Raw genomic sequence first — 22,868 nt, forward strand, 5'->3', positions numbered from 1 at the left:
AAAAAAAATAGAAACAATAATCCTATTCCACACTTGGTATTAGCTCCTCGCATGTTTCGGATTGCAGCCCTCTTTTCATTCTACGAATTCAGCTTTGGTGGTCTTGTTTCCTAGTCTTCTTGCACCGTAGTTTTTGGATTTCGGTCAACGAGTCTTTTCAGCGTTCCCCAGGCATTTTCTATTGAATTTAAATCCGAAATTCTATTTGTACAGCAAAGTTGCTTTACCAACTTATAGAATTGTGCGACCCATTTTTTTTTTTTTTTTGCATTCTTTTTCATCGTAATGTCAAGTCTGATTGTTATATCGAATTCGATTTTTTTACGAATCCTAGAAAATCTTGTTCTGAGCTGGAATTATCTCATTATACACCAAAAATAATTCAGAACGGGGTCCTTAAGCAGAAGTGTTGTGTGAAGTGAATGTGAAAAATTATAGATTCTAGTTGTGTTAAGAAATACCTACATACATAAATCTTTAAGTGAAATACAAAAATTACAGATTTTTCAAGAGAACATTCTTCTAAAAATCAAATTGCTTTACTGTGGGGTGTGGAAACACAAGACAAATTTTCCGAAAATATAACGAAATCAAAAAAAATATGCTACAACAACGTATTTATTTGTTGACACAACTTGTTGAACAAAGCCACTATCAACATACCTAAGACAAGCCACAAACGTGCGGTTATTTTTATCGGAACAGCCTTAGAAGATTGTCAAAGGACTTCCCTTCCAAGAAATATTCATGGCTTGATACCCAAAATGTCAAGCTACTATTTTATTTATCTACCTATTATTTTATTTATTTATGGAAGAATCATCAAAATTGGTTATCCCATTCCAAAGTTCTGAGGTAACAAACATAAAAAAATACAGAAGAATTGACAATCTCTACCTTTTTGGTGTCGAAAACGACAAAGAAAATTTAGCTGCTTACTAGTCAAATAATATTGGAACTTGGAAGATGTGTAAATTTAACCCAACCAAAAAATGACTAAATGAACGGTGTATCAAAGCCAAGCTCAGGGGTTCTCAAAATGTTAAGACTATCATTATATTCACCCGTGGCCGCTAAATTTTAAATGTTAGAATTACTTACAAAGAATCGGTATAACTTTAAAAGTAGATAGAAAAATTTCAAAACTGGAAAATAATTTCAGGAATAGACTTCGGAAATATATTTTTCAATTTATGTATTGAGAAAATTTCGAGCCCTATTGAATTTCAAGATGGCGTCCTCTTAAGAAACTTTTTTTTTCATTGACGTCCAATCGGCAATGAAATGATTTTATCCACTGCAATGACAATTGCTAGTGGTAAGAATAATATTTTTCGTCACTACACCCCTACTACATACAAACCCCTGAGTAGGTAACTGTAAAAAGAAGCTGAGACTCATAAGAATCATTTCCTTCTTTTTTATATATTTTCTTTTAGAACAACTCTTACTTGTTTGTGGAACTATAACACTAACCGTTATCATTCCACAAGCTTACGCTATGACTATAGAATGTGTTATTATTCAATTCTTAATAAAGAACCAGCTTTTATCCCCAACTAATAAGCTATTCAGAACAAGGCGTCAACATATTTAAATAACAAGGTCAGTTGGGTAATGGAAAATTTCAAACTTGTTTCTTCACAAATAAATAGAAATTTTAACATAATCAAGTTAAATCAAGCCCTCAAGACAAGATATTGGGTGAGTTATGCAAAAATAATAGATTTAAAAACTTCACATCAAAAATATCAATACAAATATATAAACATAAATAAATGAATAACTGAAATTACTAAATTATCTATACACAAAAATATTGTTCTCAAAAATAAACTCGTCAGTAGATTGGGACCACCGTGTCATTCTAATTGTGAAATCAGTAGAAGTGCGTTTCCACCTGAATTGAATTTTAGTAGAAAGTAAAAGTGGCTTTAGTTTTCAATAAGGCTTATTTTAAACGTCTTATTTTATTCTATAATCATCATCGTTAACAAATTAAATTAAATTGTATTTGATTCCACTTAATTCACATCCTCGTCATTGCTCGTATTCTTCTTTTATAAATTCAGCAGCTCTTTCAGCAATCATTATAGTCGGAGCATTGGTATTTCCACTGACTATATCTGGCATAATACTAGCGTCAGCAACTCTCAATCCCTTCATTCCTTTCACCCGTAAACGCGAATCTAATACCGCCTCATGATCTGTATCTGGTCCCATTTTTACTGTTCCAACCAAATGATAAAGAGTTGTAGTCATGTATTTCATATAACACTTCCAGTATTCGTTATTTTTGAACTTAAATTGGTCACATTCTGGCAAGTCAATTTGTACAATTTGTGCACCTTTTTCTAAATAAGCATACGTTTCTTCCAATTCCATTTGAAATTTAATTCCACGCAGTAAAGTTTCCATATCTTCTGGATGGGCAAAATAATTAGAAAATATCTTAATAGGATCTTTTGCATTGGAACTCCTCAAACGTAAAGTTCCTCTTGATTTTGGTTGTAGGAGATTTACATAAACTACCATAATATGGTTGTTTTCGAAAATACTTTTAATACTGTTAGCGATTTCATCAAGCAAACCAATACTTTTACACCAAGTGCCCAAGCTTGAAGATCCACTTTGCATGAATAGATGGTGGTAAATTATGTCAGGATAGGGACTTGTTGAAGTGCAGTCTGAATTTATAAATCCAGTGACTGCAACCGTTCCGTGACCTGTTAACTGTCCCGTTTGATTGGTAAGATAGGTGTAAGCAGCATCAAGAAGGTCTTTCATTGTTTCGCGCTTAACTTTACTGTGGTTGATTTTAAATATCAGAGGAATTGCCACATGATCTTGCAAATTGTCACCTACTCGTAAGTCTTTAACAACTGGAATACCGATGTTTTGTAAATGATTGCTAGGACCAATACCAGAAAGCATCAATAATTTCGGTGATTCTAAAGTTCCAGCTGAAAGAACAACTTCTTTTGTAACGTTTACTGTAAATTCATATTGATCCTTATAAAGAAAAGTAACACTAATGGCTGTTTTCTGTGCTTCATCAAAATTGATGTTTGTTGCAATTGCATTTTTGATCACATGAAAATTTGGTCTATCTCGTACTTTTGCTAAGAAACTTTTTCCAGTACTTTCTCGTCGTCCGTTCTTTACTGTTCCTGGAACAGCTGTATATCCAATATCAGAACCTTCTTTCACTTTGTCAAGCCTTTCAATTCCTAATTCTTCAGCTCCGTCAAAGATCATTTTTCGTATTTCAGGAAAACTTACTTCAAATTTATTGACATTGAGACCACCTTTATCTTCCGAATCGTTTTGTTTACTTTGAAGAATTGACTTTTCAAAAACCGGAAGCACATCCCGCCATGCCCAATTGGTATTTCCCTTACGTTTCCAACTATCATAATCTCCACGATTACCGCGAACATACATCATTGCATTTATAGCCCCAGTTCCACCAATCATCTTTCCTCTGGGCCAATAGCAGACTTGATTTTTCATGCCTATACAACTTTTACCATCTTTTTCTGGAAAATAATCCCAGCTGTAGTTTGTATGTTGAATATTAAGGAATAAGGCTGGAATCTGTAAAGAAAAAGGATTTAAACATTGAAATAATTTTCTTATTATAATTTTTTGTAACCTCAGATTCCACTGGTGGATCACCTCCAGCTTCAAGAACTAAAACCTTCGAACGAGGATTCTCACTAAGTCGACTTGCCACAACCGATCCAGCAGATCCCGCACCAACAATAACAAAATCATAACTTCCTAGTCCCTTGTTGAGAATATCATTTCCATAATCTCTGGGCCACAATTCAGGAGCAGATATCAGACATTGAGCTGTTAATAAAGTTTGAACTAAAGCTGATACTAGAGAGCTGCCTATTCCTAAGGATTGGTGCATACATTGGGCTGGACAGGTCAATGCCGATGACATCGCTTATAATATATTCTTATGTAAAAACTCGAACTTAAATAAAATACATAAAAAGAAATAATAGTTATTAAAAACGGCTTTTTTTTTAATTTTAAAATTGAACAAAAATATCAAATAATGTAAAAGTAGGAATTTTGTCAAAAATAAGTGTGTACAAGTGCACTCAGTAGGCGAAATTTTTGGAACAAAATATGTATGTATGTTTATTTTTGGAGAATCACTATTTGGCACTCCTTATATAAGCCCAGTCGAAAAAGCCAAACAAAATGCAAACCAGAAACAAATCGCATCAGACTGAATATTGGTACATTCAACACAGTAGTTTTAACATTAAGGATAAGTTTAAGTCCAAAAAAAGTATAAAAGTTTCCAAAGTTGAAGTTAGATCGAAAAATATTACAAAGTTGTAGAAAATTTTAAGGTGAACAATTTTTTCTCGGAAGGTTTTTTCATAATTTTAATAAAAAGTGCTCAAAACTTCAGAACTTTCTTTATTTTGTTTTTTTTTTTTTTTTACTTTTTTGGCTTGTAACTTTTTTAATATTCAAAATATCGAAAAAAATGTTCTTAACATTGAAGACGCAAAATTTAATTGTCTACGGATTTTGTACAACCAACTTTTACCTAAGATGAACAGAAGTCAAGATATTTAATAAAAAACTAAAATCCAAGATGGTGGGCAAAAGGTGAATTTCACGAGTGCGAAAAATCAATTATAAATGCACTGGACTATTTTCAACCTTCATCCTAATATCCTTATTGAGAAATAAAATTTTTACAAAGTTTCATGAGGATAACAATTTTTGTATTATGCCAATAGCTGTAGCTTGAGATAGAAATACACACAACCACCCACCTACGCACACTCACATACAGACATACACACACAAAAACACACAGAATTACGTGACCGACTGTTTTCTCCTTCATTTAATACAATTTTATAATTTGGACTAGATATTACAACTTACAACTCCTTTTTTTAAATAGATCTACTATATTTGCTGCTGCTAGTCAATAAATCGAAAACAGTAAACTCCTTTGTGTTCTATTCGTTTATAAACTGATAAATAAAATAACATTATTAAATATATGAACCGTTGTATTTTCAATAATTCTTATTTTGAAATTTCCCACCGCCATGATTTTGACCCGTATAGTTTCCATTTTCATTAAGAAATGTTACATTTTTACAACTATTAAAAGTCGCCCCTATATAGTATTATTTTGATTTATTCGGAGAGACACTGTATGATTTCTTTAATAGATTGATATAAGTTTTTTCAAAAGCTTTTAATACAGTAGAACCCGCTTAAGAGAAACACGATTGAGAGAAAAACCCGCTTATCTGAAAAACTTTTCTGATCCCCAAATATTTTTTTCAGTTAAACGGGGTTTGCTTTTTTGAAAAACCCGCTAAAGTGAAAGAGGGACTGTGACATTTTGCCGTTTCTCTTAAGCGGGTATTACTGTACAAAAATTTACAACAACTTATCGCTATCGTTACCGAAATTATACACAAAATGTATTTTTTGGCAAAAGAATTAGTATTTATAACGCCGCTTAGTAATACTTCTCAAAAGAATGGACTTAACTCCTGTGTAACAAGTTACCTGATAGATGGACTGTCTGAAAAGTGTCAATTATATTTTGGTTGGTATAATTTATGAAATATCTACTTCCGGGAAAGATGAACCGCACAAAAAATTTTGACTTCAGCCGCGTTTGGATTCTGTTTACGGCACTGCCATAATTTGTATTTGAAAGCAACTGTTTAAATTTGAAAAATGTGTTCAAAAAACGTTGTTTATTGTTGTTGTACAGCTGCCAAACTTGGAGTAGGTTATCCTAACCGTGAATAATGTGATATTTATTTTTATTTAATAAAGCACATTTTCCGCAATTAAAAAAAAAAAAAGTTAGACAGTGTCTAAGCAGACAAAAATCTAATAAACACGACTGCTGATATTTTTTACTTTAATTAAATCTATTTGAGACTTTGTGGCGCCTGGATAAAAGTTCCCTCGACGTAGTCCTAAAATAATTTATATATAAAAAAGAAACGTTTGTTTCCTTTTGTTTGAATAAAAGATTCTATTTTCAGAAAAAATAATAAATTAAAACACAAATAAATATATGAACAGTTAATTAAAATTTAAGAAACAAGTAGATTTAATTAAAAGTAAACATCAGATACTGCCGTTAACAGATTCAAAATGTTGGTATCCCTTGAATTCTTTGACATATTTTACAAACATTTAAAAATAATGATTTTGATTTCTTTCGTTATTTTGTGTTGTTGTAGATTTTATATATTTAAATCCTTTATTTAAAAACAAAAAAGATTTTCTGATTTAGTAATAAAAAGTTCTTAAAAATAAGCCTCTTATCTTCTTTCTGGTATGCTCTTGCACGTTAATAATATTCTTCTTGTATAAATTCAGCAGCTCTCTCCGCAATCATTATAGTTGGAGCATTTGTATTTCCACTTACTAAGTCCGGCATAATACTAGCGTCAGCAACTCTCAATCCATTCATCCCTTTTATCCTCAAACGCCAATCTAAAACTGCGCCTGGATCTGTGTCTGGTCCCATTTTTACGGTTCCTACCAGATGATACACGGTTGTACCCATGTACTTTATGTAACATCTCCAATACTCGTCACTTTTAAATAGAAATTGGTCACATTCTGGCAAGTTGATTTGTATAATTTTTGCATCTTGTTCCTGATATGGAAATGTATGTTCCATTTCCATTTGAAATTTTATTCCCCGCAAAAGAGTTTCTATGTCACCTGAATCGGTAAAGTAGTTGGGAGAAATCCGAATAGGGTCTTTTGGGTTAGCGCTACGCAAGCGTAAAGTTCCCTTCGACTTTGGCCTCAAGAGTTCGACATAAACTATCATAATATGGTCGTTTTCATAAATAGTCCGAATACTGTCGGCGATTTCTTCTGACAAATTTATAGCACTGAACCAAGTGTCTAAGCTTGAAGATCCACTTTGCATAAAGAAATGATGGTTAATAATGTCCGGATAAGGGCTCCATGAAGTGCTGTCGGAATTTATGAATCCAGTCACTGGAGCAACTCCATTACTTGCCAATGATCCTGTTTGATTTGTTAAATATGTGTAAATTGCATCAAGGCGGTCCTTCATTGTTTCGTGCCTTACTTTATTATGGTTGATTTTAAATACTATTGGTATTGCAACATGATCTTGCAAATTGTCACCAACGCTTAAATCTCTAACTATTGGAATTCCAAGATATTGCAAGTGATTTTTTGGACCGATACCCGAAAGCATCAATAATTTTGGTGAATCTACTGTTCCAGCTGAAAGTACAACTTCTTTATTCACATTGACAGTAAATTCATATTGATCTCTGTAAACAAAAGTGACTCCAATAGCTGTTTGTTGTTTTTCATCAAAATTGATCTTTGTTGCAATTGCATTCTTAATCACATGCAGATTTGGTCTATCTTTAACTTTTGCCAAATAACTTTTTCCTGTGCTTTCTCGTCGGCCATTTTGAAAAGTTCCCGGTATATCTGCGTATCCAATATCAGCACCTTCTTGAATAATTTCAAGTCTTGGAATTCCCAATTCCTCAGCTCCGTTATAAAGCATATCACGTATTTCAGGAAAACTTGTTTCAAAGTGATTAAGAGTTATTCCTCCTCTTGGTTTTGAATAGATTTGTTCACTCTGACGGAGAGACTTTTCAAAAACAGGAAGCACATCACGCCAGCCCCAATTCGTATTTCCCTTACGTTCCCAATTATCATAATCATCTCGATTACCACGAACATACAGCATTGTATTAATTGCACCAGTGCCACCAATCATCTTTCCTCTGGGCCAATAGCATACTTGATTCTTCATGCCCAGACAACTTTTGCCATTGGGTTCAGTGAAATAATTCCAATTGAATTCTGAATGTTGTATTGTAAAGAAAAGAGATGGAATCTAAAATTAAACTTAGTTAAATTATGATCTTCCAAAATGTTCAGAACTAATTCTTGTTACCTCTGATTCCAAAGGTGGATCACCTCCCGCTTCAAGGACTAAAACTTTCCAATGAGAATTTTCACTTAGTCGGCTTGCTACCACCGATCCAGCAGATCCCGCTCCAACAATAACAAAATCATAACTTCCTAGTCCTTGGTTTAGAAGATCATTTCTATAATCTTTAGGCCACAAATCAGGAGCAGATATCAAACATTGAGCTGTTAGCAAGGTTTGGAATAAATTGGATACTAGTGAGCTGCCTATTCCCAAAGACTGATCTGAACATGTTAATGTCTCTGACATCTTGGCACCACTACTTCTAGTTTACTTTTAAACTGATGTTTGTTTTTTTTTTTTTATATTTTTAAGGAAAAGAACAAAAATAACTCAAATTAGTCTGTCTTCCAAGGTAGAATGCAGTTATTACCTAAAATCCATGTGCAAAAATAGTGCATTAAAGAATATCGGTGCAAGTGTATCATTTGAAATTAGAACCGAACAAAAAATTATGAATCAGAGTTAACTACATTAACAATATTTTTTGCTTTTGAAAGCAATACTTTTAAAGCTTTCACACCACCTTAGACAGCAACCAATTAAATAACCCACAATGAAGCTTTTTGATGCAAGCTTATTTTGTAGGTAACTGTCTATTACTCTTCTTCAGGTAACTGATATAATAAATTAATTAAAACAAATTACTGTGCATTATTTGGCTATTTTTTCTCACTTAATCAGTTTTTATGAAAAGAAAAACTAATTAGTAGATTACAAAATCAATAAATTTTGGCCCACTGGCATGGTGTCACAAAATGAGTTCCAAAAACAATAAACAAGAGTGAGATTTTTATCACAGCTTGCTTACAGATTTCAATAATAATTTTTGGTTGCTTGAAAATATTAAATTTGAAAACAAAAATTTAAAACAGCTTCATTATTTAATTAATGATAGATTTTTTTTATTGTTTTCTTCTTAATATTTAGTAATGTTTTTTTTATGATTTAAAAAGTCAGTGAGTTAAGTGATTTCATTGTTTTTTCTTCTCCGTACACTTAGCATTGGAAAAATTAAAATTCCCGCATTAGTCTATTTCTTTTGGATGTGTGCACCTTCCTTTTTGTTAGTGTTGACGAGGTTTAAATCAGTATACCTATACCAAATGTTTAGGGGTGGTAAAACCTCAACTAAGTTCAAATTTCAGATATTTCCCATAAACCCTTATATTAGACACTAAGGACTGGTTTGTTCGACTCGATTACCTTTTAATCAAGAATTTTTCTATGGAATATTTACAAAATAAAACACACTGTTTATTATAATATCCACAAAAATGACTTAATTGTGTGAAAAATTATTTAAACGGTGGTGTACAGAAAAGTTAGAAATTACCAATTTAATTTCGTTTATCAAATTAACCTTTGATTTTAATGATGGTATACGTCCCAATCTTTCTATGTATATCCCGATCCTGACTTTCGTATATTTTGCGGTTTATGCAATCGAAGAGAACGTGAAGACGTGTTTCATTTTCTTGGAGTTTGTCTAATTTTTAAAGAATTTCACAAGAGATACTTTGGAGTTGATATACTCAGTTTAGAAGAAACCATAAAACTGATAAATGAAGAACGCGGTTGGGAACTTTTATACCAATATTGTCTGAATGCTTTGCGATACAGAACTTGTATCAACGAAAGTTTTTTAAAGTATACAAAATTGTTTAAAAAACTCTAATATTACATTTTTGAAAGCACTTTATTAGTTTTTTCTTTAGTAAGATATTTCTGTAAAAATTAAAGTGTAAATGTCAGTCTGGTAGACGGCCATCGGCCAAGCCAATTTAAGACTTAAGGTAAACTTAAAAATGTGAATAGAATTAAAATTTTGAGGTCGATAAAACTAAACTTACTAACTAAATCTATGATGGTATAAGTTCATCAAGAAATCCTTTAAGGCATTGTTAAAAATTCACTATAATTTGACAGTATTATATCTATAAACAAAATTCGTAAAATTATATCCTTCTCTGACAATCTATTGTTAAGTTTCACCGAAATTATTTTTCGAACCCCAAATCAAATTAAGTGATCCACATAAAAAAAAATCAATTTTTTTAAGACACAATTCTTCTTGAATAATAAAATTAAGTGTCCAACTAATTTGATTTAAGTATTTCATATTCTGAAGCATTTTGGCATTTTTTATCATTTTATCAAAACTTTTGCGATCACTTAAATCTTAAATCCACATTTGATGGGAATTTTTTATGAAGTTTCAAAGCTTTTTTTTCAAATAAAATAGAAATTTCAGCACTACCAAAACAATGGCAAAATGTGTTAATCTAGAAGATATATAAATATTTAATATAGGTGCATTATGTGTGTAATTTCAATTTGATCTCTTACTGCGGTTAACTTAAATTTTTGATTTTCAACTTGATTATTTACTTCACTTTTCCAAAAAACTTACATTCTATAAAATAATATAAAACACCACAAATCTCTTGCTGCCTTTAGTAAAACAATATACAAACTCAACTAAATCAACTGATTCATTTCTTTAATTTTAAAATATAGAATTATTTCTTATTTTTTATATTTCCACTTGAATGGTTTTATTTTCTGTTGATTTAAAGCTGGTTTACTAAAGTTAGCTTTGTAATGTGATTTCACTTTTATGATTCATTTGTTTAAACGAATTAATATTAAACCAAAAATGACTTACATACAAATAATTAATTAAACAACGTGTTTCTTATAACAGAACCTTGAATATTTTAAGAGTTCTTATGTTTACTGGGTCATTAAAGTTCATTTAGATGGGGGTGGAATTAAAAATAATTTGTTTGTATTCTTGTACAAATTTTTTTTTTTCTTAGAACTTAATTTGCGATTTGCATAACAATCACACATGACAAAATGGTACTTTTGTGGTTTTATGTTATTTCTGCTTAGTGTCCACGTCTGCAATATTGAAAATCTTATTCCTAACGAAAAATATTCTATATTGTATATGTATATGAAATAAAAACTAGTATGTATTTTCAAATAAAAATTCCCATTTTATATTATGTATTTATTAATTTTTTTTTTTCTTTTTTATTTCAGGTATGCGATGACAGTAGAGATATAAAATGGTAAAAGTAAACACAACTAAAGTTTGCAAGGGATTTTAAACTATTTCAGTTTTACATATTTCATTAAAGATTTTTTTTACTTTTTACCTAACTTAAGCTTAAAAATGAGAACATTAGGGAACCCGACCGAACAGCTACGATTTTGATGATCTTTTTGAAGTTATACTTCATTTCCGACGTTTGTAAGAGTGAAATGTACTTTTTGACAATTTTCAAAGGATTAACTAATGATCTTAGTTATCTACATCAGATTTTTATTTCAACTGCTTAGTCTCCCGATATAATCCTACAAGCCGTGAGTCTAATGGAATACATACCCCATATAAAATTACCTATAAAAATCAAAGGAAATGTTTGACATCAAATTTCACGTTAAATCTTGGAGAGGAAGGAAGTCAAATAAAATTCTATTAAATTAGGGAAATTGTTCCCAACCGGATGGCGAATATCCAACTGTATGACCCGGATTAGAGCGACCCTAGTGTACACCAATGTTGTAAAACATCATTTTTTTAAATGCATTTGTATTCCGTTACAAATAAAAAAAATATATTTATTGCAAATAAAAAAAAAAAAATGAATTAGAAAAAAAATATTTATTTTTTTAAACGATGAACATTTCATCGTTTAGAAAAAAATTGACACTTATTGAGGCCAAGTTAGCACAGCTTATTTTTAGCTATAAAACATTGACAAATGTGTAATCATTCATTTGAAGTTGAGGTTTAAAATAAAGCAAAATTCGACGAATATTAAAAGTTATCCATTACAAGAATTTCCTTTTTTTTCGACCACTGTAGACAAAATCAGAATTCTCGTATCGATGCGAACAAAAATTCTTCACGAGCTGGTCACAGACTTTGTCTTCATATTTAATTCAAAAAAGATTAAACATGTAACAAAAACCAAATAAACTTGCAAATCATTTAAACAAATCTATTTTTTTTTTTTATTTAACTTAAACCAAAATTTAATTTTTAATAACTAAAATATTTTTTTAAGATCACTGAAGTGTTTTTTATATAAAAATTCGATCCTCTAATAATACCCATTACCATAATGCGCATGTTCTTCTTTTATCATGTCAGCAGCTTTCTCAGCAATCATCATAGTTGGTGCATTTGTATTACCCGATGGTATTCTTGGCATTATACTTGCATCCACAACCCTCAAGCCTTTCACTCCATAAACCCTTAGTCTCGGATCAACCACAGCATAGGGATCATTTCTAGGACCCATCTTACATGTTCCCACTGGATGATAAATTGTTTGTGAATAAAATCTAGCCATACACGCCCAAAATCCATCGCTAAGATATTCTTCATCTGGACAGTTACGCCACGAGTATAAATTCAAAGTCGCATTTAAATGTTTCATTATCCTCGTATGCGATATACTGTGCATAAATTTTGAAGCCTCTACCTAAAATCAGTTTTGATAGACATAATTTTATGATAACAAATAAAATTGTACTTACAATTCTAGCCAAATCCTCAGGATGTTGAAAGTAATTGGCAAAAATCTTTGGATGAATTCGAGCTTTGTTTGACTGCAGAAATAGACGTCCTCTACTTTTTGGTCTCATAAGCAGGGGCATAATCATGTACGAATCTTCGTACAAAATTGGCTCAAAAACATCAGCAAAATTCTCAAAACTTATTCCAGAACCCAGTCGTCCAATCATACCTCCATCCGAAGTGTATCCATATGATCCCAAAAACATCTGAATATCTGGCCAATCCTCTTTAGGATCCTGATATTTCGTATTCATATAGCCCATTATCTCACAAATTGGCGATGCATAGAAATAACCATCTTTCTTATCCACAAATGTCTGAACGTTTCGTGTAGTCATTAGCTGTGGAATGAGTTGAGAAAGCTTGTGCCCGGTGACTTTATTGTCTATTGTATACGAAACACCTGAAGCAGCAACATGATCCTGCAGATTTGAACCAACTCCTTGAGAATCATAAATCACATCAATATCAAATTCTTCCAACTGCTCAGCAGGTCCAATTCCAGACAGCATCAACATCTGCGGACTGGCGATAGCTCCAGCCGACAAGATAACCTCTTTTCGAGCTTTGACAAATCTCATTTTGCCATCATCATCAAATTCGAATGTCACACTTTCAGCCACCTTCGTCTCAGGATTGATATTTATTTTATGGACGAAGGCATTCATTAGAACATGAAGATTACTTCGATGCCAAACAGGTCGAATGTAGCCCTTATTTGCACTGCATCGTAATCCATTTCGCAAAGTTCCATGGGGATAGGTGAAACCTAGCTGACTCTTGCCATTAAAATCCCCATACGGATTTATCATGTTCATCTCCCCCAAAGCATGCATAAAGACATCAGCCAATGGTGATCGGAATCGATAATGCTCCACGGATATGGGTCCTCCGACACCATGATACGGGCTTCCTCTCAATTTTGGATCTCGGACGTCTTCCATTTTTTTGAAATAATGCAAAATATTATCGTAATTCCATCCGGGATTGCCCAAACTAGCCCACTGGTCGTAATCCTTGCGGTTTCCTCGAATGTACATCATTGCATTGAGTACACTCGATCCGCCCAGAACCCTGCCTCTTGGCCAACGACAACGTTGATTTATCATACCCAGACAATACTCATCTGAAGGTTCTGTTGTGTACGCCCAATCGAAGGGACCACGCTGAAAAAGTGGAAATAATTGCGGCAAATCGGTTAAAAGTGGTTCATCTGGTCCCGCTTCCATTAGCAGAACACTGAACGCGGGATTTTCTGATAATCTCGATGCCAACGCACAACCCGCCGAACCGCCACCGATTATAACAAAATCATACTCGCTGCGCATTTCGTCAATATCAATTGGTCGAACTCGATTATCGACATCAAGAATATCCGGACGATGTTGGATGATACTTTCCCGAAGTAAGACCAATATTGTTAAACTGGGGGCGGCGGTCAAGGCCATCCGCATGATGGTCATCATACCATCGAGGCTGACCATTTTCGTTATTTTTTTGTCAAGGTAAAGGTTTAGATAATTATTTTTTGATCCTATTCCGATTACGATTAAAACATTACTGATGGTCATTTGGGTTTAATTGAGTTGAAAGTATATTATGCTGACACTTGATTTTACTGCAATAAAACATATTGCATTTATTTTTTTTTATGTCATAACGATTGACTTTGGTCATCATTTTTTTTTTTTTTTTATTTATTTATGCTGAAGAAATTGAAATGCAATTTATTTGACGTCAGTTTGAAGTTTTTTTTTTTCATTATAATTTGTACACCGATTCACAGGAAAGATACGAAATTGGTTTGATTTATGAATATGACACCAAATAAAATTATAAAAGAGACATAAGAGAATTTAAGGAAATAAATACTTTTAAATTGCAGTTTATGTATTTGTTTTGATAAGATTCCGTTAAATTTATAATGGGGCATTTGTATCATATTATTTTGTGAGAAAAATGTTTGCCTTTGATAAATCAAATTAAGGACCAAGTAGATAGATATTGTTAAATAGAGACAAATTAATACAGCAAATAATGGCAACTTGAGACATATTTTAAGGGGGTTATGTCACTCTAGGCATATGCTCAAATAAAAGTGCATTTTTAGGATTTTTTTTTGAAAGAAATGTGTTAACGAAGCCCTCTTATTATTAAGCAGGAATTTAAGTGTATCTAACTGCAACAATCTGTACAAAAAAATATTATGAAATGTCGTCTCTATATTAAGTACCTATCTATGTACAATAGGGCGTTCGTTATTTAGGTTTTTTTCGGGAATCAAGTTCCTAAGTGGAAAAACTGTTTTTTTTTCCTAGATGGCGCCCCAAGAGGGTTAAAGTTTTTTTTTCTCATTTAAAATAGGTACATATATATTGACTTACTACGCCACTTTTTTAGATATAACCTTTTCAAAAAGGTATAAACCATTTTTCTAGGACTAGGGGCTTAGTTAGGACATGTATGTCTTTTTTGGGTTTATTAAACCAAGCATGTTTTATTAAAACAAGCATATGAATAGCATGAAAAATAAAATAAAACCCAAAAAAGACTTGCATATCCTGACTAAATCCTAGAAAATGGTTTGTACCTTTTTGAAAAGGGTGTTTAATATAAAATAGAACCTCATCAAAAATTTTTACATATCTTTCAAAAATGGCCTAATAAGTCAACATATACCTATTTCAAATGAGAAAAAACTTTAACCCTCTTGAGGCGCCATCTTGCGTCAAAATAAAAATCTGAAAAATTAGGGGATTTTTTTTATTATTTAGAAACAGTTTTTCCAATTAGGAACTTGATTCAAAAATAACGAAGGCCCTGATGTAAACGCCTTTGTAAAAGGTAGTTTAAAAGCAAGCAGCTATAAGGCATTTATCAAGCAAGTTTTGAATATTTTTCACTTGAAATTTGTTACAAATTTATAATTACGGGAGTTGGCACGCATTTGAAGTTACTAGTTGGTGTACCTACTCAAAAATAGCACCCTTAATTTCAAAAAATGTGTATTTCGATGCGGAATAATGTTTTCAAAATTTGTGTCAAAATTCAAGTGAAAATATTCAAATTAGTTATGTTATGCTGCGCGTTTTTAAAGGCCCTGTGATGCCATTATGTAAAATTTTTTTGTTTTTTGTCGTCAACTTTCTTTCAATTAAATAGAAAAGCCTAAGAAAAATAACTTTTTTCCAGCACCTAGAGTGGTGGTTTAAAGAATTGAAAATAAACTTTACTGTGGTCATCTAAAAGCCCTGACCTCAATCGAAATGAGTATTTCTCGAAAAACTGTCACCTAAGGCCTTATAAAAAACTTTAATTCTTAAACCTTAAACGTTTGCTCAACTCTTAGTTTTCAAATATTTTTTGTAAGAAACTTCTTTAAACTTTTGTTTCTTATGTTTGCAAACTCTTTCTCAGTCTATCTTTTGCATTCATTAATTACTGAATTTAAAACTATCACGAGTGTTGCGGGAGATGTTACATTGGAGTATTTTTTGTAACGTTATCGATCTATTTGTAGCGTATTTGGTGTCATTATATCTTTGAAGTACCTCTGTATTGATGTATGGACTATCTCTATACGTTTAAGATCAAAAGGGCTCGGCAGCTAGTGGATAGTATTAATGTTTAACTCAGAGATTAGTTTTTGATAGCATGACCAAAGGAATATCCTATGTTTTCAATGTCAACTGTTAAACGAAATAGTTAATTGTATCTCTTCTAAACTAGTTTTTTGGAAAAACGTTATGTCAGGGCTTTAAAATCTAAAAACTGTTAAAAAATTTGAGCATACCAACTTTGATGGCCATTACAGCTTTTAAAATATTACTTTTCAAACATTGCCAACTTTTTCGAAGTCGAGGTCTTTTAACAATAAAACCAGTCAATGCTGAATTTTGTCCAACAATAATTTAGTTAAAAGATTTGTAAAAGTTGTTTGAGCATTGGCCCATATCAAAACTGCAATTTGTTTTTACTTCGAGCACGCCTAAGATGGTGGGTACCGTGATAAAATTTTCCTTAAACTCCCCTGATTCTTGATTATCTCTATAAATAAAGAAAATTAATGTCAATTTGACAGGATATTTTCTACTGTCACGGGTGGGAGATAAAAAGAAGCGATCTTGAGGTTGGGTATCTGCTTATAGAATCTTTGTGAATATATTTGAAATTTTTGTTCAAATCTTTTGACTAAGTACACAACCTTCAATAATAAAAAGTGGAGTAATAGAAAAAGATTGTCTTTATAAAAAAAAGTGAGTAATAAAGGTAACAATTGTGGCACGTCATTCACACAGGGTGGGACACGTGCGAATTGCTCTGAAGGAAGAGAGTTTTTTAAAATGAAAAAAATAAACCAGAAAATCAAAAAATCAATGATGTAAATAACTAATAGTAGAGTAACTAAAGCAAATTATTAGGGAACCCGGCCGAACAGCTCTGATTTTGACGATTTTTTTTTTCAAACGTAGGTAATTAAAAATACTTTAAAGTCTATAGATAAAAAATTGCCGGTGTTGCCGTATTGTTTTTTAAAATTAAAATTAAATTTTTTTTAACAAAACCATTTTTTTTGCTTAAATTTCATAAAACAAATGATAGCAAAAGATTCTCTAGGTAATTTAAGGAAAATATATAGAAGGCAGTAAGGAACAATCTTCCATCGTTTAAGCGATAAATGCAATTTTCTAACATTCTGACCTCAAACACAAAAAAAATATTTTGAAAACAACGGCAACACCTACAATATTTTAAAATACATTTTTAAAAAGCCAGAAGCTCATTCTTATCTCTTAAATTTAAATCCACTAAATTTGATCAAGACTTTTTGAAAAAATGGTCCTCAAACTCAGAATTAAAAAAAAAAAATTATATTAGAAAAATTTAAAATGACTTTTTTCCAAACTATTTCTAATAAAATATGAATTTATTTAAAAAAAATTTTTGGCCATAAATATTGAAAAGTTGAATTTCGAAGCAAAAAAGGTAAAATATATCACACTTTTGAAAAAAAAAATGAAAAATTACTTCAATTTCAATGGTTTTTTTTTTATTAAAACTGAATTTTTGCATTGAAATAATTAATTTTCTCAAAGACTGTGGTAAATAGGAACTTTAAATTTTTGCTATTTAACTTTCAACAGTAAGGGTTATTAAATGAATAAAAAATAATTTTATGTTTAGATGTTGAACTTTAAAAAAAAAATAAGTTAAATTTTTTTTTCAAAACTTTTATTAAAAAAAGTTCTTCGAAAATGAAATACTTTTTAATTTTTTTCATAAACCGTAATACATATTGACATTTCCTTTTATAATTTGAAATCATAATAAATGCGGCCAAAAAAAATTGAAAATAAATGCATTTTATATTACGACCAAGTTTAAAAAACGACATGTTAAAATTTTTTCAATAATTTTTTTTTTCAAAAATCTGAGTTCAATTACCATTCTTTCAAAAGCCGTTCATTCAATTAACTTAATTTTAATTTTACATATATGACTAAGCTTCTAGCTTTTAAAAAATGTATATTTGAATATTGTAGGTGTTGCCGTTGTGTTCAAATATTTTTTTTTGTGTTTGAAGTCAATTAATAAGAAAATTGCATCTATCGCTTGAACTATGGAAGATTGTCCCTCACTCCCATATATTTTTTTTCCTTGAATTTCCTAGACAATCTTTTGGCATCAATTAATTTATGAAATTTAAGAAAAATTTTTGAAAAAAATTTGTTTTTGTTCACAAAAATCTTCAATTAAATTTAAAAAATCAAAACGGCAACACCGGCAATTTTTAATTTATAGACTTTAAAGTATTTTTAATTACCGACGTTTGAAAAAAAATATCATCAAAATCTAAGCTGTTCGGCCGGGTTCCCTAATATTGCCAATTTTTGAGCTTTAGTTACTCCACTATAAAATAACATTTATTTAGATTAAAAAACTATAAATTTTGAGTATCAGTTATTCCTGTCAATTTTCTCTGTGTTCGAATGTATGTCCGCTAAAACCTTCTAAACTTGACTGATTTCGACTTTAACGTATGTAAAATTATGACTTAATTTTACTGGTTGGCATTCATAGAATAATCTTATCATAAGTTTCAGTTTAGTAACAGTCTAATGGATTAAAATAATTATTTTTTGTGTGGTAAGTAGGAATATCCAAATTTACAAATGGCCCCATAGAACACATCATTGGTTACTCTATAAAGTGTTTCTTCCCAAGATAAATCCTTCTAACAATTTAAGAAATTCCGCCCAAAAGTTAAAAAACAAGTTCCATATTTTTGTTTTGTTTTTTATTATATTGTTATCGTAGTCTACTTATTTATTAAATATATCTACACATAATAGTCTCTATTCTTAAATGTTTTACTTATCATTAGAATACACTTAATACATAATACATAGAAAAACACACACTCACGTAAGGAAATTTTAGTTATCAAAAGTTTTGAAGCTACCGAATGAAATAAATACATAAATTCATCACTTCAATAATATCAAATTTACCATAAATTATCATAAAAATCTAGCATTCATATTTGTATTTAAATAACAGAATTCTTTATCCAAAATTCCTTAATCATATCTGAACCCTTTTCCGCAATCATAATAGTCGGTGCATTCGTATTCGCACTTACTAATTTTGGCATTATACTTGCATCGATGACTCGCAATCCTCTAATACCGTATACTCTCAATTGAGGATCTACAACAGCATCTGGATCCCAATATGGACCCATCTTGCAAGTTCCCACCGGATGATAGATGGTAACTGTGTACTGTCGAATCATACATTCCCAATATTCATCTGTAAACATTTGTATATGCAGACAACCTGGCCATTTGATGGCTGATATCTTTGAACCAAATCTTTGCATGGACTTTGTTCTTGATAAAGCCACCGCAATCTTAACACCTTCGACCAATGTTTTTGTATCAAAATCATCAGATAAATAGTTTGGATAGATGTAGGGATAATCAAAAGGATTACCACTTCGAAGTTTTATTGAACCCGTACTACGGGGTCGCAATAACATTGGAATTATACTCCAAGCATCAAAGTTATTGATTTTTTCAAAAACTGTACCGTAAAATTTATCTGTAAGTCCGTGAGCCTTTCGTAGCTGAGATCCTCCATCGGAATTTGTTGAACCTGATACAAAATGAAACTCAATATCGGGCCAATCGAGAGATTTATTTGCATATTTCGTATTGACAAATGCCAGTCCTTCAACGCCTCCTAAAATTGTGAGTGGGCCTTGACCAAATACAGCATATTGCAAAACCGTTGATACAGAATGGAATCGACTTTCAACTATCGACACAGGTTGGTTGACCAAAAATGTCAATCCACCTAATCCAATGTGATCCTGCATGTTTTCTCCAACACTTAGCTCTTTTATGACTGGAATTCGATGCTTTGCAAGTTCTTTCCTCTGTCCAATTCCAGAGAGCATCAAAATCTGCGGAGAATTGATTGATCCTCCTGACAAAATAACCTCCTTTGTAGCTCTAACATGGTAGATTCTGCGTTCCTTCACGAACTCCACTCCGAACGCGACTTTAGTTACAGGATCAATCATAATCCTGGTAACATGTGAAAAAGTCGTTATGTGTAAATTCGGTCTTAGCCCAGCTGGTCTAAGAAAAGCCTTTGCCGTACTGCATCGACTTCCACGACGAGTTGTTCCCTGAGCAATCATGAAACCAGCTTGTTTCTCTCCATTCAAGTCGCGATTTTCGTAACCCATTTCAACTCCAGCTTCTACAAAAGATGCTGCCAATGGTGTGTGGAAAGGTGCCTCACCTACAGTCAAATAACCTCCAGTAGAGTGATATGGAGTGCTCGCTAGGTAAGGATTGGTATTGTCTTCTGATTTTTTAAAGTAATACAAGGCATCTCGATATCCCCAACCTGGATTGCCTGCAGCTTCCCAATTGTCATAGTCGATTTTACTGCCTCGAAGATAAAGCATGTAATTAAGAACACTAGAGCCTCCAAGGACCTTTCCTCGTGGCCAATTGCAACGACCATTATTCATAGCTAAACAAAGAATGAAAAAATAAATTAGCAAATGCTTTTAAAAAACACATATCAAAGTGTTACCTAAACAACTTTTCCCTGATGGTTCAGTTTTATATTTCCAATCCATTTTACTCAACTGCAAGTATCCAGCCATTAAAGGTACATCTGATATTTCTGTTTCATCGCCACCAGCTTCTATCAGCAGAACATTCCAATTCTCGACTTCTGTCAATCGATTAGCAACAACAGCTCCCGCTGAACCCGCCCCTATTATAATAAAATCATAATGATCCAAGATGACTTCGGAAGGAACAATTCTCGACTCGGGATCCATGATTTCTTCATATTGAAAATATGCTATGGCAGCTACTAACATTGGAATAAACCAACCGGCACTTGTAGCTGCACTTACAGCGCCACCTATAGCATTTGCTGCACCAACAATTGCACTACTCATTTTTATGTACTAAAAAAAATGGTTTGTGTATGTGAACTAGAAGATGCGTGGTTTATATTTTAATTTTGTAAAGCTTTTCGGAACTATTTAATTGTTGTCTTGACTATTTTTTTCTAAACAAAAATAACTGGTTTGTGTCTTTGATGTTCAACATGTTGATAAATGTGGATTCTGAAACAAAACAAAAATAAAATGTTTATTGCTATTCAAAAGTTTTTTAGAAAGGCTAATGTTGACAAGTAAAATTTATTATGGTTGATAGTTTTTTAAACAATGTTGATGGTCAGAGAAATATACATAATTATTTGCTATAAATTATGGAATGTCAATTGATTATGAATTTTCTTTTTTGAGAGTTAGTTATAGGATAATATGAATAATTTTATATATTTTTTTTTTTTTCAAATATGAAAGTAGTTGATGTAGAATGTTATAAACATTTATTCTAAGAATTAAATAGAACCAATTTAAAATATACAGTTTAGGGATTCAATCATAAATTTGACAATGAATTGTAAAATAATGTAAAAAAATACTGGTAAAATGCTATCTCAACTTTTTTTTTTACGAATGCATAACTTGATATACAGGGTGTCCCAAAAGTAATGGATCAAACAAAATATGCTGATAGGAGAACTTAAGGGCTCTCAGAATTTGGTAACTTGTTCATCCCAAATCCTTACGGTTTTCGATTTAATGCAATTCTTGTGAAATTTCGAAAAATCCCTACTTTGCAACAGTATTTTGCTTCCTGCGCCCATTATTGATTTTTGTTTTTTAAAATTCTTTTATAAAAATATTGCCAAATAATAAGGAACAATAAATTAATCAAAATATTTTTTATTCCATACGCCATTTCGCTGCAAATTAACTAACAGTTTCAAGTTTTATAAAAAATCAATTTCTAACTTTAATTAGAGAGCAACACCGCATACAAAATTTGTACGGTGTGAGAATGGTTTATTATTTTAAAAAGTTGCCCTGTTATTCGAGTTTTAAAAAATGTATAAAAGTTCGCAAAGTTGCAGTTAGATCGCATAATATTACAATTTGACTTCAACAAAACAGGGTTTTTCAGAACAAAAAACAACCATCACCCTCCAGTTTTGAGCTGTGAGTGCATTTTGTTTGAATTTTTATGACTTTTTTGGAGTTTTTTGCATTTTTCTCAAAACTGAAGGGTGACCGGGCAAAACGGACTTGAAAATCGGATTCAGCGGTCCCAAAAACATATAGAAAGATAGGTCTGCTTACTGGTACATGAAACTTTTTTTTTTGTGTGCCGGGTATGACAGCGACATGTCGCGACAGTGCTAGCACACAAAAAAAAAAGTTGTATGAACCAGAAACCAGACCTATCTTTCTATATGTTTTTGGGACCGCTGAATCCGAATTTCAAGTCCGTTTTCCGGTCACCCTCCAGTTTTGAGAAAAGTGTAAAAAAGATCCCAAAAACTATACCTTTTTTTGAGTTTTTTGCATATTACTCAAAACTGGAGGGTGACAGGGCCAAACGGACTTGAAATTCGGATTCAGCGGTCCCAAAAACATATAGAAAGATAGGTCTGGTTTCTGGTTCATGACACTTTTTTTTTTTGTGTGCCGGTGTTTTCATCTTGGTGGAAGCATTTTATTAGATAGATTCAGAGCATGAGTGAAATCGGCTAAAGCGATAGTCGATAGAGTTGATAGTCAATAAACGATCAATCATGGAGAAAAATTGTTGTTTTTTGACTATCAACTATCGACTATCGCGTTAGCCGATT

At 31.8% G+C, this 22,868-nt stretch overlaps 3 protein-coding genes across 5 annotated transcripts in view; 1 reads left to right on the forward strand and 2 right to left on the reverse strand.

Annotated features, from left to right (window-relative positions):
* Positions 1-22,868, forward strand: part of LOC129911528 (flotillin-2) — a 269,812-nt gene that overhangs the window by 189,443 nt on the left and 57,501 nt on the right. The window lies entirely within an intron of this gene.
* On the reverse strand, positions 12,067-14,183 carry LOC129911520 (glucose dehydrogenase [FAD, quinone]). The gene is made up of 2 exons (XM_055989342.1): positions 12,575-14,183; positions 12,067-12,519 (listed from the first exon to the last, which is right to left on the reverse strand). Exons 1-2 carry the CDS (start codon positions 14,096-14,098, stop codon positions 12,136-12,138), a joined length of 1,908 nt encoding a protein of 635 aa, XP_055845317.1. The 5' UTR covers positions 14,099-14,183; the 3' UTR covers positions 12,067-12,135.
* Positions 19,165-21,102, reverse strand: LOC129911539 (glucose dehydrogenase [FAD, quinone]). Its single transcript, XM_055989370.1, has 2 exons — positions 20,727-21,102; positions 19,165-20,663 (listed from the first exon to the last, which is right to left on the reverse strand). Exons 1-2 carry the CDS (start codon positions 21,100-21,102, stop codon positions 19,165-19,167), a joined length of 1,875 nt encoding a protein of 624 aa, XP_055845345.1.

Source organism: Episyrphus balteatus, chromosome 2 (assembly GCF_945859705.1).
Source record: "Episyrphus balteatus chromosome 2, idEpiBalt1.1, whole genome shotgun sequence".
NCBI lineage: Eukaryota > Metazoa > Arthropoda > Insecta > Diptera > Syrphidae > Episyrphus > Episyrphus balteatus.